Source organism: Triticum dicoccoides, chromosome 6B (assembly GCF_002162155.2).
Source record: "Triticum dicoccoides isolate Atlit2015 ecotype Zavitan chromosome 6B, WEW_v2.0, whole genome shotgun sequence".
Lineage (NCBI taxonomy): Eukaryota > Viridiplantae > Streptophyta > Magnoliopsida > Poales > Poaceae > Triticum > Triticum dicoccoides.
The window spans coordinates 710,189,665-710,203,338 of record NC_041391.1 but is presented as its reverse complement, the minus strand read 5'-3'; the positions used below and the strand labels follow the sequence as shown (position 1 = coordinate 710,203,338).

At 48.8% G+C, this 13,674-nt stretch overlaps 2 protein-coding genes across 2 annotated transcripts; one reads left to right on the top strand and one right to left on the bottom strand.

The window, feature by feature from the left end:
- The first annotated feature begins 4,817 nt into the window (after positions 1–4,817).
- On the top strand, positions 4,818–10,565 carry LOC119325106 (acyl-CoA-binding domain-containing protein 4-like). Its single transcript, XM_037598846.1, has 14 exons — positions 4,818–5,158; positions 5,640–5,717; positions 5,804–5,929; positions 6,044–6,113; positions 6,871–6,932; positions 7,006–7,145; positions 7,245–7,371; positions 7,811–7,925; positions 8,026–8,114; positions 8,264–8,347; positions 8,605–8,934; positions 9,048–9,107; positions 9,216–9,394; positions 10,157–10,565. Coding segments are annotated over exons 1-14 (1,593 nt in total). The 5' UTR covers positions 4,818–5,026; the 3' UTR covers positions 10,158–10,565.
- On the bottom strand, positions 9,857–13,327 carry LOC119325107 (4-coumarate--CoA ligase-like 7). The gene is made up of 3 exons (XM_037598847.1): positions 10,797–13,327; positions 10,637–10,691; positions 9,857–10,327 (listed from the first exon to the last, which is right to left on the bottom strand). The coding sequence occupies exons 1-3, from the start codon at positions 12,008–12,010 to the stop codon at positions 10,205–10,207; spliced, it is 1,392 nt and encodes a 463-aa protein (XP_037454744.1). The 5' UTR covers positions 12,011–13,327; the 3' UTR covers positions 9,857–10,204.
- Positions 13,328–13,674: the final 347 nt, after the last annotated feature.

Below are 13,674 nucleotides of genomic sequence, written 5' to 3'. Positions count from 1 at the left end.
AACTTCATTTTTAGGGGTCGACTTTCTCTGTAAATATCAAACTCCTCATAGACTTATAGACCTGTGTACACTCACAAACGCATTAGTCCCTTAACCTATAAGTCTTCAATACAGCAAAATCACTAAGGGGCACTAGATGCACTTACACGGAGGAACGAACAGCTAGGAAGAGGCTTGTTGGTGACGATGGTGTGGTCAATGTGCGTGGCCAGGGTGTGCCCAACCTGGCCGGCAAGGTGGCTGACGCGGTTTTAAGGCTGAAGTATGGAGAAACAGCGGGTGTAGGGAGCTCTTCAGATCCAAGCACCACGCCGGGCAAAAAACCAGTCGTGAAGAGGAGGAAGCAGGGTGATGGTGGGGTGGAGGAGAGGGAGGAAGTTGATATGGACACTTCTATGATGGCGGCCTCCGGGGAGGAGGACCGCCGGGTCCAATGAATTGCCTAAGTTGGAACTGCCGGGGAGGGGGGAACACCCGGACAGTTCGCGAGTTAGCGACGTTGTGTAAGTCGCATTCCCCCATGATTGTCTTTCTGTGTGAAACCAGGCAAAAGGAGGAGAACATGAAGAGGATCCGAGCCAAGCTGGGCCTTAAGGGTTTTTGTGGAGTGGATAGTGATGGTTTGAGTGGTGGTTTGGCCTTGTACTGGAGTGAAGAATGTGTGGTAAACATTTTGGAAAAGGATGCTAGATTCATTGATATAGCTATTAAAGTCCAGGAGGGTGCGCCGGAATGGAGAGCTACCTTTGTGTATGGAGAGCCACGGGTGGAAAACAGACACCTAATGTGGGCTAAGTTACGGAGACTAAAAACTACTAATAATTTGCCATGGTTGGTAATTGGTGATTTTAACAAAGCTATGTGGGACTTTGAGCACTTTTCGATCATGCCACGAGCGGAAGCGCAGATGGTAGCCTTCAGGGACATGTTGGAGGTGTGTGAGCTTGTGGATCTTGGGTTCACAGGCCTCCCGGTCACTTATGATAACAGACGGGGCAGATCGTCTAATGTTAAGGTGAGACTCGATCGGGCAGTGGCCACAAATGATTGGCGCAATCTGTTCGCCTTTGCTGTAGTAGAGCAGATACCATCTCCATGCTCTGATCATCTTGCGGTGTTTCTTAAGGGAGAGCCGGACCCAGGCCCGGTGAGGGGGAGGTGTAGACGATACGAAGTCTTTTGGGAACGGGACTCAGCCTTGCCAAAGGTGGTGGAAGATGCATGGGGAGCTGTAGGTGTGATCCAGAACCTCTCACAATTGAGAGAAGCCCTATCTAAAACCATGACAGCTTTAGGGCCGTGGAGCAAAAAGTTTGGCAATGTGACTAGAGAGCTTGCGAAGTCAAGAAATCAACTGGAAGAGCTTATGCATATGAATGCGGACAGGGAAGAGATAAGAAGAGTGATGGATAAAATGAATGAACTGTTATATCAGGAAGAGATGTTGTGGATGCAGAGATCGCGGATTTCTTGGCTTAAAGAGGGAGATCGTAATACAAAGTATTTTCAAAGCAAAGCAGTTTGGAGAGCGAGGAAGAATAAAATTAGGGAACTGTCGGACAGCATTGGAACAGTTCACACGGAGTTTTCAGCTATGAGTAGGATCGCTACTGAATATTTCCACAAGATCTTTGCCGCGGATACCACCCTAGATGCAAGAGGGGTGGTGGATTTGTTTGAGCGAGTGGTGTCATCGGCTGATAATGATAGGCTGTGTGCGCCATTCACGGATAAGGAGATATCGGATGCGTTGTTTCAGATCGGGCCTTTGAAGGCACCAGGCCCCGATGGCTTCCCCGCGAGGTTTTTCCAACGGAACTGGAATACTGTTAAGGAGGGAGTGATGGCTGCGGTTAGGGACTTTTTCAGCACTGGACATATGCCCGAGGGAGTTAATGATACATCGATTGTGCTCATCCCAAAAATATCTAACCCCTCACGTATGTCAGACTACAGACCGATAAGTCTTTGTAATGTGAGCTATAAGGTAATTTCCAAGTGTTTAGTTAATCGTTTACGGCCTTTGTTGGATGATATAATTTTGGTGGAGCAAAGTGCCTTTATCCCTGGCAGGATGATTACAGATAACGCTTTGGTTGCCTTTGAGTGCTTACACTATATTAAACAGGAGAAGGATCCTACAAAAAGTTTTTGTGCATATAAGTTGGACTTATCTAAAGCTTATGATCGGGTTGATTGGGCTTTCTTGAAGCAAGTGATGCAAAGGTTGGGTTTCTCTCATCGATGGATTGACTGGATAATGGCGTGTGTCACGTCGGTGAGATACTCAGTAAAATTAAATGGAACTCTCCTGGATTCATTTGCACCGCCGCGTGGGCTGCGGCAAGGAGACCCACTCTCTCCATTCTTATTCTTATTTGTGCCAGATGGTCTTTCAGCTATTCTGAGAAGCAGGGTGCAGGATGGAGTTATTTCACCCGTGAAAATTTGTAGAAGAGCACCAGGCATATCCCACTTGTTGTTTGCAGATGACACTATGTTGTTTTTCCAGGCTTCAAGGGATCAAGCAGAGCAGGTTAAAGCAAGCTTGGACCTGTACAGTACGGCCACGGGCCAAAGTCTGAATTACGACAAGTGCTCGGTGTTTTTTGGTGCAGCATGCCCGGTCACGGTTCAAGAGCAGGTACGGGATGTCCTCAAAGTTACAAGTTTAGTGTTTGAAGAGAAGTACTTGGGACTCCCCACCCCCGAGGGACGCATGTCTAAAGGAAAGTTCCAAAATCTTCAAACAAGTCTGACCAAAAGACTTGTTCAGTGGGGTGATGGTTATCTGGCGCAACCGGGAAGAGAGGTTCTTATCAAGTCTGTTGCACAAGCGTTACCCACTTACCTAATGAGTGTTTTCAAGTTACCGTTCTCGGTGTGTGATGACCTGACTAGAATGGTCAGAAATTTCTATTGGGGGTCGGAGAAGGGCAAGAGGAAGGTTCATTGGAAGGGATGGGATCATCTTATGCAGCCCAAAGAGAGGGGGGGTGTCGGTTTTCGAGACTTTCGTCTGTTTAACCAAGCCCTGTTGGCTCGACAGGCCTGGAGACTGTTAACAAGGCCTGAGAGTTTGTGTGCATGTTTGCTTAAATCAAAATACTACCCGGTTGGTAAGCTCGAAGACACGGTGTTTTCTGGTAATGCTTCTTCATCCTGGTCGGCTATTAGTCATGGTTTGGAGCTATTGAAGAAAGGATTGATATGGAGAGTGGGCAATGGAAGAAGCATTCGAGTGTGGAGGGACAGTTGGATTCCACGGCCTTTTTCTTATAAACCGATCTCAAGGCAGGGTGTGTGTCGTATTCGCTATGTGTCCGACTTGTTGAATGAAAATGGGTCTTGGAAGGTTCAGACTCTCAACCAATATTTCATGCAAGCAGATGTGTTGGAGATCTTGAAAATCAGAGTCTCCCCGAGGCGAGAAGAAGATGTCATTGCGTGGGGGCCTGACAAATTCGGTGTTTTTTCTGTAAAAAGTGCTTATCACTTGGCGTTTGACGAGGCCCACAGAGCTACTGCTGCGTCAACTAGTTCAGCGCCGTCGGGAGCAAGGAGCTGCTGGAAGTTTATTTGGAACTGTGGTGTCCCGCCTTCAGTGGCGAATTTTGCATGGAGGGTTGCGACTGATGGGCTGCCAACATGGAAAAACAAGCATAAGATTGGACTGGAAATTACAGATGTTTGCCCAGTTTGTGGGCTTGAGACGGAGGACAACTTTCACCCGTTTTTGAACTGTCAATTTGGCAGAGATCTATATGTAAAAATGGCGAAAATATGGAGACTTCCTCAACTACAATCAATAGTAAATTGTGGGAAGGAGTGGCTACTACAGTTACTAGCACAGAGAAATGAGATGGAAAGATGTACGCTTCTTCTTGTTTTCTGGCGGAGCTGGTATATACGCAATGAGGTGGTGCATCACAAACCGGCTCCGCTAATGGACGTGTCGGTTAGGTTTCTCCAGGGCTATATGGACTCACTATTGGCCATCAAAAATGACAATGGAGCTGATCCAGGGAAAGGTAAAGCTTCCACTACATTGCATACCAGGGTTCAGGCGGTTAGTCATAATGTCATGTTGCCTAGATGGATAAAACCTAATTAGGGATGGACAAAACTGAACACGGATGATGCGTTTGTGTCAAGCAATGAAGCTGGAGCGGGCATGATATTGCGGGACGAATCAGGAAAAATCATCTTCTCAGCTTGCAGGGCATTATTATCTTGCAGAGATGCGTTGGAGGCGGAATTATGTGCCTATTTGGAGGGATTGTCGTCCTCGATACAACGCACAACTTTGCCGATCCAGGTCGAGTTGGACTCTATAGTTGCGGTGTCTATGATCACATGTGGGTCTATCGATCGATCGGTTTATTCTTTGTTGGTGAATGAGATTAGAGAGTTGGTGAATTCACATCAAATTTGTATTACTCATGTCGCTCGCTCGCAGAATAAAGCGAGTGACAAGTTAGCTGCTTTTGGTCGTCTTAATAATAGGACTATGACTTGGTTAGGATCAGGTCCTCCTGAAAGTTTTGGAGTTAGTTGATGAGGATTGTAATGAGACCTTGATTGAGTAATACAAAGTTTGAGTTCGCAAAAAAAAAACCCAAGTAAGAGTCATCCTTGTGCTGCAAAGACTCGGTATTGGGAGAGGCGCCTTTGATGCGCGTTTACGCATCGGACGGAATATGCCTACGCCTTCGCTTGTTTTCTTTTTGATGAGACGAAATACGCCTTCGCTGTTGCGTTGACGCACATGCGTCTCTTGTAAGAAGAAGGGACGTGACAGGTACGCAAAGCGGCGAAGGTAGGCAGCGACGACGAGTCCACCACCGCTCCACTCTCCTCCCCGGCACACCCTAATCGCTTTCCCGGGTTTAAAACCGCTCCAGATCCGACGAGCCGACCAAGTCAATCCGCCGGCCACCGACGCGCGCCGCGGCACCGAAGCTTCCTCCCTTCCTTCCCTCCGCCCGACCCGCGATCTCGATTCCTGCCGGGGCGAGGCGGAGGAATGGGGGTGGAGGAGGAGGAGGGCGCCATCAACGGCGGCGAGGAGGGGCCCGGCCTCGCGGCGGCGCCGCACGACCGCTGGGTCCTGCTCCGCCCCGCCCAGGGCTCCGCCCGCCCCTCCGCCCGCTACAAGGTGCGCGCGCAATTCTCCTCCGATTTGGCCGTCGCGGTTCCTGTCTCTGATATCAGTGATCTGCCCTGTTGTCCCGTCCTGATCCGCCCCGTAGCCATTGGCTCGTGCGTAGGGATGCTGGGATCGAATACATGGGATGCGAGATGTGACTAGGCACCGCGTTCATGCGCACGAGGAATGTTCAGGGTAGAGGCAGACGGTCATTTCCGTCCTGTCCCGCTCTCTTCGGCTAGCTGATCGAAACAGGGGAGTTTATCAGGACAGGAGTTAGCAAGTTACTCAAGTTATTGTTGCGCACTGTGATCTAAACTTGACACGGCAAAAACATGCTTATCAAATCTTCAGACGTAATGTACGCCAAGGATCATATGACTGGCCGGCGTGCCGATCCAGTGTTCCTTCGTGCTGCGCGACTTCCTTGCATTGCGTTTTGTTTATTCTGTAATGACTACTGAGTACGGAGGTGCTAAATACATGACAGCATGCCGCGGAGGTGGTTCAAGACAAGCTGTACGTGGTCGGGGGAAGCCGGAATGGGCGCTCTCTGTCAGATGTTCAGGTTTGGCACTCACGCATGTTTACTCATCATATCCCCTCTGTTCCTTCATCACCTGAAACATATCCTAACACCTGCAATTTTGGCAGGTCTTTGATTTCAGGACGTCCAAGTGGTCAGCGTTACTGTTAAGTCCTAGTCGAGATTCAAACCAGCTGAATCTTGAAAATAATGCCGGAAACCAGCGGTTCCCAGCATTAGCAAGCCATAGTATGGTAATGATATCATCTTCCATTTCTGCGGAGAATTAACTAAACTTTTCCTAAGCATCGTTAAACCTTTTGAGCGAAAGAGTGTCATTTTTTATGCTGACTAGTGTTTTCATTCAGGTCAAGTGGAGGAACATGCTTCTGGTTGTAGCTGGGAACTCCAGAGCATCAACATCGAATAAGGTTTCAGGTGCTTCTTTGGATTTCCCTCTTTCTTGGTTCATACTAAAACGTTGAGCAGCAAATTCCGGGTCATGGCTTTGCTTAAACATACCTAGTAATAGTTCGACTATCACTTTATGGTTCCGCACCACCACCGAAAACTATGACATATTTGTTGACACCCCTAAATGTTGTAAGTTGCACGATCATAGAGTTGTTCTAGTGTCGTACATGAACGGATGTGTGCACATATTTCACTTTAAGGTGGATTATTTCTTAGTCTATGTCAGTCCATATGCATCTGGCGAAATTTCAGATTTGAAAAATAAGCAGTACTACAGGGATGATTCTCAATTACTGTTTGTGGTATTATAATGGATACATTTATTTCATTTCATTGTGCTGTTTACATACTGATTAATCACGTGTTAAACTTGTAGTGAATCAACATGCTTCATCTCAATTTCACAAGTTACATTTTCCCCAAAATTCCAAAAATTGCCTCTTTCCAGTTTCCATTGCCTTTGGTTTGGCAGCTCTGTGTAGCGAAGGCCCACGATTCCCCATAATGACATGGCCCTGTGTTTGTGATTATTACCTCTATTTTTCTCCATGAAAGGCAGCGCTCCTGCCGGTTGCTTGACAAAGAATGTTGCCTCTTTCTAACACCTAATATATTTTAGCATAATGATATGTGCTTTAACATTGCCTCTTCATGTTTTGGAGTTATCTTCCAGATGACTTTACAAGTACTAGAACTGATTGCATTGTATTTCTGCCTGCAGTTTGGTTTATCGATCTGGAAACAAATAGCTGGTCTGCTGTTGATACATATGGAAAAGTCCCAGTAAGAATCTTGTCTCTCCTGTGGTTATACATTAATTTACTGGAGAACATGTTCTGAATCCTCCCTCCATCAGATGGCTCGAGGTGGGCAATCTGTAACACTAGTCGGTTCTCGATTAATAATGTTTGGTGGAGAGGATAATAAGAGGAGGCTTCTGAGTGATCTTCATGTACTTGACTTGGAGACAATGATTTGGGAAGAAGTTAAAACAGAGTAAGAGTTTACTTATTAGTTATGCTAAATATCGCTTAAGGTATTTCTAACCACTTGCTGAATGCTGAATTCATCGTTCTGTTTGTTATTGTGAAACAGAAAAGGTGGCCCAGCTCCTAGGTATGATCATTCGGCTGCTGTTTATGCTGAACATTATCTTTTAATCTTTGGCGGTTCCTCTCACTCCACATGCTTCAACGATCTGTACTTACTTGACTTGCAAACTGTAAGCACTGAATGCTCTTATGTATTTTGCTATACAAGTACACTTGTGCATCAACTCACATTCTGTAAATCTGCAAAGCCAAAGTTTATTTGATAAATTAGCTGATATTTAGTTGTTCTTTGTAAACCCATTAAAGATCGTCAAAGTTCTCCACATTAATTGTTCTAGGTTGTAGCAGGAGTTGCAAGTCAAAATTTTATCAAGTTAATAGTAACTGCAGGGTTAAACTGTTCCAATCAAATGACTAGGATCCAACTCCATTTCACTATCGCTAACTACATATCAATGCATCATGAAATGACATGCAGATATGCTTATCATATTATGTTGTACTGTACACATAAGGGATACTTTAGAGGGCTTTTCCTCTTGAGCCAAATTTAACACGTCTTTAGGACTCGACTGATAAGTTTGCGTAAATAACGTTTAATTGTAACAGCTGGAGTGGTCTCAACCTGACACTCAAGGTGCACATATAACTCCTAGGAGTGGCCATGCTGGTATGATGATTGACGAAGATTGGTACATAGTTGGTGGTGGAGATAATGCCAGTGGTAATGCCTGGATGCATGATACAGTATTTATATGTTTTTATTAAATTCCTTTTGTGCTGTTCTTTCAGCTCCAGTATCTAAGGAAATGCACATGTTGTAGGTTCCACTGATACAATCGTAATGAACGCTTCCAAGTTTGTCTGGTCTGTGGTCACTAGTGTGTCAGTTCGAGATCCACTTGCTTGTGAGGTAAGCAGTATTTGCACATTGCTGCTGACATGTTCAGTCATAAAGATTGGTCATACAAATTCATGTTCTAGGAAGTGCATAACTATGAATATTTAGAGCTTTAGCTTTTCATCATGTGGTGAATCATGACTTCTTAACATATTTTTCAGGGCCTCACTCTTTGTTCAACCACAGTTGATGGCGAAAAGTTTCTAATTGCCTTTGGTGGTTACAATGGGAAGTACAACAATGAGGTATTTGCTTTGAGCAAATAACGACCATGCATAGTATTTTGTTCAAAATGATCCACCTGTAGGATTTTCTCTTTTGATGGCTGTTGTCATGCCATTGTCTCTATGTGTGGTCCCTCTAGTTGGGGTTTTTGGGTTTAGGGTGAAGTTACATATTCTTCTTTTTTCCCTTTTCAGTACTCTTTGTTTCCGTTAGCAATTTTTAGTGCGCTTTGTTTCAGTTAAGCATACGCCTAATGAAAAAAATGACACTACTGCAGATCTTTGTGATGAAACCCAAACCAAGAAACTTTGTGCAACCTCGGCTTTTCCAATCTCCAGCAGCCGCTGCTGCTGCAGCTTCTGTGAAAGCTGCCTATGCTGCAATAACTGCTACTGATGAGAAAACTAAAGATATTGTTGCTACTGATGATTTGGATGTGAAGAGAGCTGAACCTGGAAGTTCTTCCAAAGAAATGGTTGCCGAAATTGATGCACTTAATGGGGAGAAAGGAGAACTAGAGTCTCGACTGGCAGAAGTTCGCACTGAAAACTCAAAGCTAAAGGATAAACTAGATGTGGTGAAGTTGTCCCACAATGAATTGACAAAGGTAAACTGTCATTCCATTTGTTTCTTTGAGAGTGCAAACTTTCTTTCCATACTGCAGAAGGACATTCTTATTCACCATACGAATTTCCACTGTTTTTTATTTTTCTTATGAAGGAACTTAGATCAGTTGAGAATCAGCTAGCTGCTGAGGGTTCAAGATGCCAGAAACTGGAGGTTCTGAACTTGCGTACTATAATTAGTTCTGAGCGTGGACACATGTATTTTCAATTCTCCTTTTTATGCTGCTGATTGCTTACCTCTTCTTTTCTCTGGTCAATTCAGTCCCAAATTGCTGCTGCGCATAAAAGGTTGGAGTCTGCTAGTTCTCTGGAAAATGAACTGGAAGCCTTGCAGCAACAAATATCTCAGGCGGAACAAACCATGACGACTTCTCAGAGACGGAAATCAGGGGGCGTGTGGAAGTGGGTGGGAGGAAGTGCAGAGGTCTCCGACAATGAATAGTAAGTCTGCGTGCAACATGCTTGAATGGAAAAATATCTGATGTACTTATGTGTTACTGTGCTAAGCTATTGTCAAAGCTTCATGGTTATCATTTTGCGCAAGAATTTTGTAGAGGTTGATGTGATCCCTGTTTTCAAGGATACAATGCATGGTTCTAGATCATATATTATGTAAGCAAATAGTTAATGCGTAATGTAGAATGATTTGTGAAATGAACATTAAAGGGTGATTGCCTACATTTTTTTGGCATCTATGCTGCTTTATGGAAAGAGAACCAGGAAACAAACTTTTCTTAACAAAGTGTTACCGCACATATATGCAACTCATGTATGATGAAATCTTGTGCCCTAGTTTAGATTTTTGACGTTTATCTCTATATATTTTTTTTCTTCCCGAAACAGTTTCTTGTATGCTTACAGAACCAAGGACAGCAAAATCCTGGAGGCAGAGAAATGTAAATGTATTCCAAAGCTGCATTCCATTTCATGTATTTGACCCGTGTTATACTGATTTCCCTACCGTTGAGGCCACCTCTGCTCAACTTGCTCAATATTTCATACTTGAACTTACAAAGAGTGTATGTAACTCTTTAAGCATTATATGTCAGGTCCACCAAGACAACCTTGATTTCGCTAAACTAGAGTCCGTAAAAACTATCGGTTCTCCTTTTACAGACCCCCTTCCAATTTTTCGTATGGCTCGATATGTGATAGTACAACTTCCGGGAGCACTTGTAACTCTTTAAGCATTCTATATGCCAGGTCCTTCAAGACAGGCAGCCACCCAGCAGCGAAACAGAGGCGAAGCTGCTACAGTTTTGAGACGGCTTGTTTGTCGCAGGCCACCGGGCTCCTCCTCAAGAACTTGCCCGCGACTGATTTTGCGAAGGCGTCACTGAGAACAGTCTTTTGGATCTTCTGAAGCGGCGACACCTGGTAGAAATTTTCCGTAGGCGGCCCGTTTAGACATTGCACAGCAAAAGCATGGTGGTACCATATATATGACAAGTATACCTAAGATTGTACTGGACTGGAAATATAATTGGCTGGGGATGTTAGCTCTTGTTTTTTGTTTTAACCTTTCTGGAGTTGGTATACAAATATGCTCATTGGTTCAGGCGACTGGGTGGAAAATACATTGTTTATAGCGTAAATTTACATACTTCTGGTTCAGGTGTGAGTGTTATGTGCCGTTTTTTTTAATATAAATTTGGTTTGTTCAGTGCATAAATGGATTCTTACCAGAGAGGTAGCCTCGCTTGGCGATGGCATTTGGTCTGGTATTTTGCCCTTCAGCCTGAAATATTTGAACATGTATAGATGGTTAAGTGATGTAGTAATTCTCTGGATTGTGTGGCAAATTGGTAATGTGTATAGAGTCAGGGGCTCAGGGCAATCTTACTGTGTGGCTGCAGCATCAGGTTGCACGAGCAGCAGAGGCCCCAGAGGTGCAGGAGCCACCTTCACCTGCTCCGGCGACTCCGCCGTCGCTGCTCCCATCTCCGGCGCGCCGGACATCTCAGCCAGATCGACCCACGATAGCCTGCGGCGGAACGCCTGCCGTGCGTCATCTGCGAGCGGCGTCACCACTGTCACCCTCCGCAGTGTGGCGAGCTTCCCCTGCGGCAGCCCGGGAGCAAAGAGCGCTGCGGCCGCCTCGGGGGTCGCCACGACGTCGGTGGCGCCGTGGGCGGCCACCGCGGCCCGCAGGTCGGAGGAAGGCGGCAGGAGCACCGTGGTGGCTCCGGCCGCCGGGAGCCCGAGGGCGAGCAGTGCCAGGCCGCCGTGGACGCTGGTTCCCCACGCCGGGAGTGTGGCAAGGCAGACCCGGTCTTCGTCGGGTGAGGCCACGCCGCCCACGGCGGCGATCAGGTCGGCGTGCGTCATGGCCACCTTGTTGGTCGCCGACGAGCAGTGGACCACGAGGGCCGGGTCCCAGTGGTCTGGCCGGTCCGCGGCGACGGCGTCGAGCGCGGCCGGGTCGCCGCCTTCCATGAGCTCCTCCACGGACACAGTCCGTGGGTCCGACGACCTCGACATGAGCAGCAGCGGCAGGCCGCCGCCCGTCCCCGGCGCGCCGACGATGATCGCGGCGCCGGACTCCCGCGCCACGGCGTCTACCCTGGCGCCCGGGGCAGCGAGGACGGCCACGCAGCCGGCCGCGAGGACGCCGAGGAGGACGGGCGGGAGCAGCAGCGGGTCGTCGTCGGGCGCGGGGAGCGCCACGAGGACGGCGTCGCCGCGGCGGAGGCCGAGCCCGAGGCGCAGCGCGGAGGCGAGCGAGAGCGCGGCGCCGCGCAGGCCCGCGAAGGAGAGCGCGCGGCCCGTGGCGGCGTTGACGTAGGCCGCGCGCGCCCCGGCCGCCGCGTCGTCCGGGTGCGGCAGGCGCGAGAGCACGATCGCCGCCGCGTCGCCGCCGCACTCGAGCGTCTCGGCCTCCATGTCGCGAGCTCCGTCCGTCCGTGTGGGGTGTATCGCGGGGGCGGATTGGTGAGTTTTAAAAGCGCGGTCGGCTCGGTTTTGGCGCGCGGGCGGCATCGTGGAGTCCGCGCGGGTGGCGTCGTCCGGCCGGGGACGGCAGCCACGATGCCGCCGCCCGCGCTCTGGTGCGTGCATGGGTGGTGCACGGTATCTTCAGGAGATATACCGTCCTTTGGGCCCACTACTGACTACTCTTGTGTCCCTTGCGTCCGTCTTCTACCGATACGGTGGTGCGTTCCTAGTCTTTATCTTTACCTAATCTTTATCTTTACCTCTTTATCTTTATCTTTACCTAATAATAAAGAGAATTGGGTTTCTGTCGTCCGTCGTCATGCACTTTTTGCAAAAAGCCCCCTGTGGTTTTAAGTAATTAACCCGCGGTTCATTATGTATGTGAAAAAAAATGTTTTGTATTTCAGATCGACTGGAAGAGCAGACAAGGCCGGGGAGGGTCGAGGGCCGGGGACGGTCGAGGGCAGCCTAATCCGAACGGATCCGATCCGATGGAGGCAAATCCGGCGGCGGCGCGTCAAATCTGGCGACGGGGAGGAGTAGACGAGGCCGGGGGCAGCCGATGGCAGCCGGATCTGGCGGATCCAGTCCGATGAAGACGGATCCGGCGGCGGTGCGTCAAATCTGTCGACGGGAGGAGTAGACAAGGTCGAGGGCAGCCGAATCCGCTTGGAGGCAAGCCAGAGAGTGGCGGTGCCGGACGCAGGGGAGGACGGGCTTCAGCGGCCGGCGAACTCGGAGGTGGTGGCTGCGCGACGACGTCCGGGTGCTGGCGGCAGCGGCGAGGCTCATTGCGTGCTCCCTGCATGACCAAAGGAAAAAGAAAAGGCTAAGATGCAGATGAGGAGGAGACATGAACAAGGAGAAGGACAGGCGCTGGAGCTCCAGTGTGGGTCGGCGTGCGCGAGGGATTGGGCGGGCGCTGAGCCCGTGGACGAAAGAGGAGACGCTCGGGAGGCTCGGTGGTGGCCTTGATGCCATCTGGATCCAGAGCTGGAGGCGGGGAGGGGGCGTTGTGGTGGGACATGAGCATGGCCGCCCGAGTACGAGACAACCATCGGTGCTAGAGCGAAGGCGGCCTCGAGCGCACGGCCTGAGCCAGCTCCTCATGGGCCGTCGTGGGATTTCCCGATGGCGCATGGGATACGGGGGAGCGGCGTCCTGATGGCGCGCGGGTGTGTAGCCCGTGCCATGGCCGGTGGATTAGCGGATCCCGCGGTGGTGGAGCTTGGGGGCGGGGGGATCCGGCGGTGGGTGGAGCTTGGGGGTGAACCCGGCTGCCGTGGGCGCGAGCGGCGAGCGGCGGCGTGTCCCAGTGGTCGTGGATCTGAGTCGGGATGTGGTGAGAGCCGAGCCGTTCGGAAGAGAACGAACCGTGGTCAACATGGATGGTTGTGACCGACGAGCCCGTATACGGCTGGACGAGCGCTGGCTCGTTTCTTCTAGACCAGTCGGGTGTGAGGCTAGCGTGCACGGATAAAAAACCTTTACACGGACGTGTTAGCATGAACTGTTTGTTCTCCGTTTGCACATTTCTTTTTTTTAAACACAGTACACAGGCATACATTCATATATACATGTGTACACTCATCTTTACAAACACACGACGCACTATCCCTACGAGGACATGCAAAACACGATTGATCCTTCGGACCATTCGATTACGTTGGTTCACGCCTTTTTATTTGAAGGTTGAACTTTGACTCATCTCAAAAATGAGAAGTTGAATTAGACTCCGTTTATATCCCTCGCAAACTCATACTTACTAGCTATTAGGACGTGAAAAC

What these genes read in the sequence shown, in the direction of transcription:
- LOC119325106 (XM_037598846.1), top strand. Translation starts at nt 5,027, where the DNA reads ATGGGGGTGGAGGAGGAGGAGGGCGCCATCAACGGCGGCGAGGAGGGG. An exon ending in GCTCTCTGTCAGATGTTCAG is followed by an intron (nt 5,718 to 5,803) that starts GTTTGGCACTCA and finishes CAATTTTGGCAG; the next exon opens with GTCTTTGATTTCAGGACGTC. An exon ending in AACATCGAATAAGGTTTCAG is followed by an intron (nt 6,114 to 6,870) that starts GTGCTTCTTTGG and finishes TTCTGCCTGCAG; the next exon opens with TTTGGTTTATCGATCTGGAA.
- LOC119325107 (XM_037598847.1), bottom strand. Translation starts at nt 12,010, where the DNA reads ATGCACGCACCAGAGCGCGGGCGGCGGCATCGTGGCTGCCGTCCCCGG. An exon ending in CCTGATGCTGCAGCCACACA is followed by an intron (nt 10,692 to 10,796) that starts GTAAGATTGCCC and finishes CAAATATTTCAG; the next exon opens with GCTGAAGGGCAAAATACCAG. An exon ending in CAAGCGAGGCTACCTCTCTG is followed by an intron (nt 10,328 to 10,636) that starts GTAAGAATCCAT and finishes AATTTCTACCAG; the next exon opens with GTGTCGCCGCTTCAGAAGAT.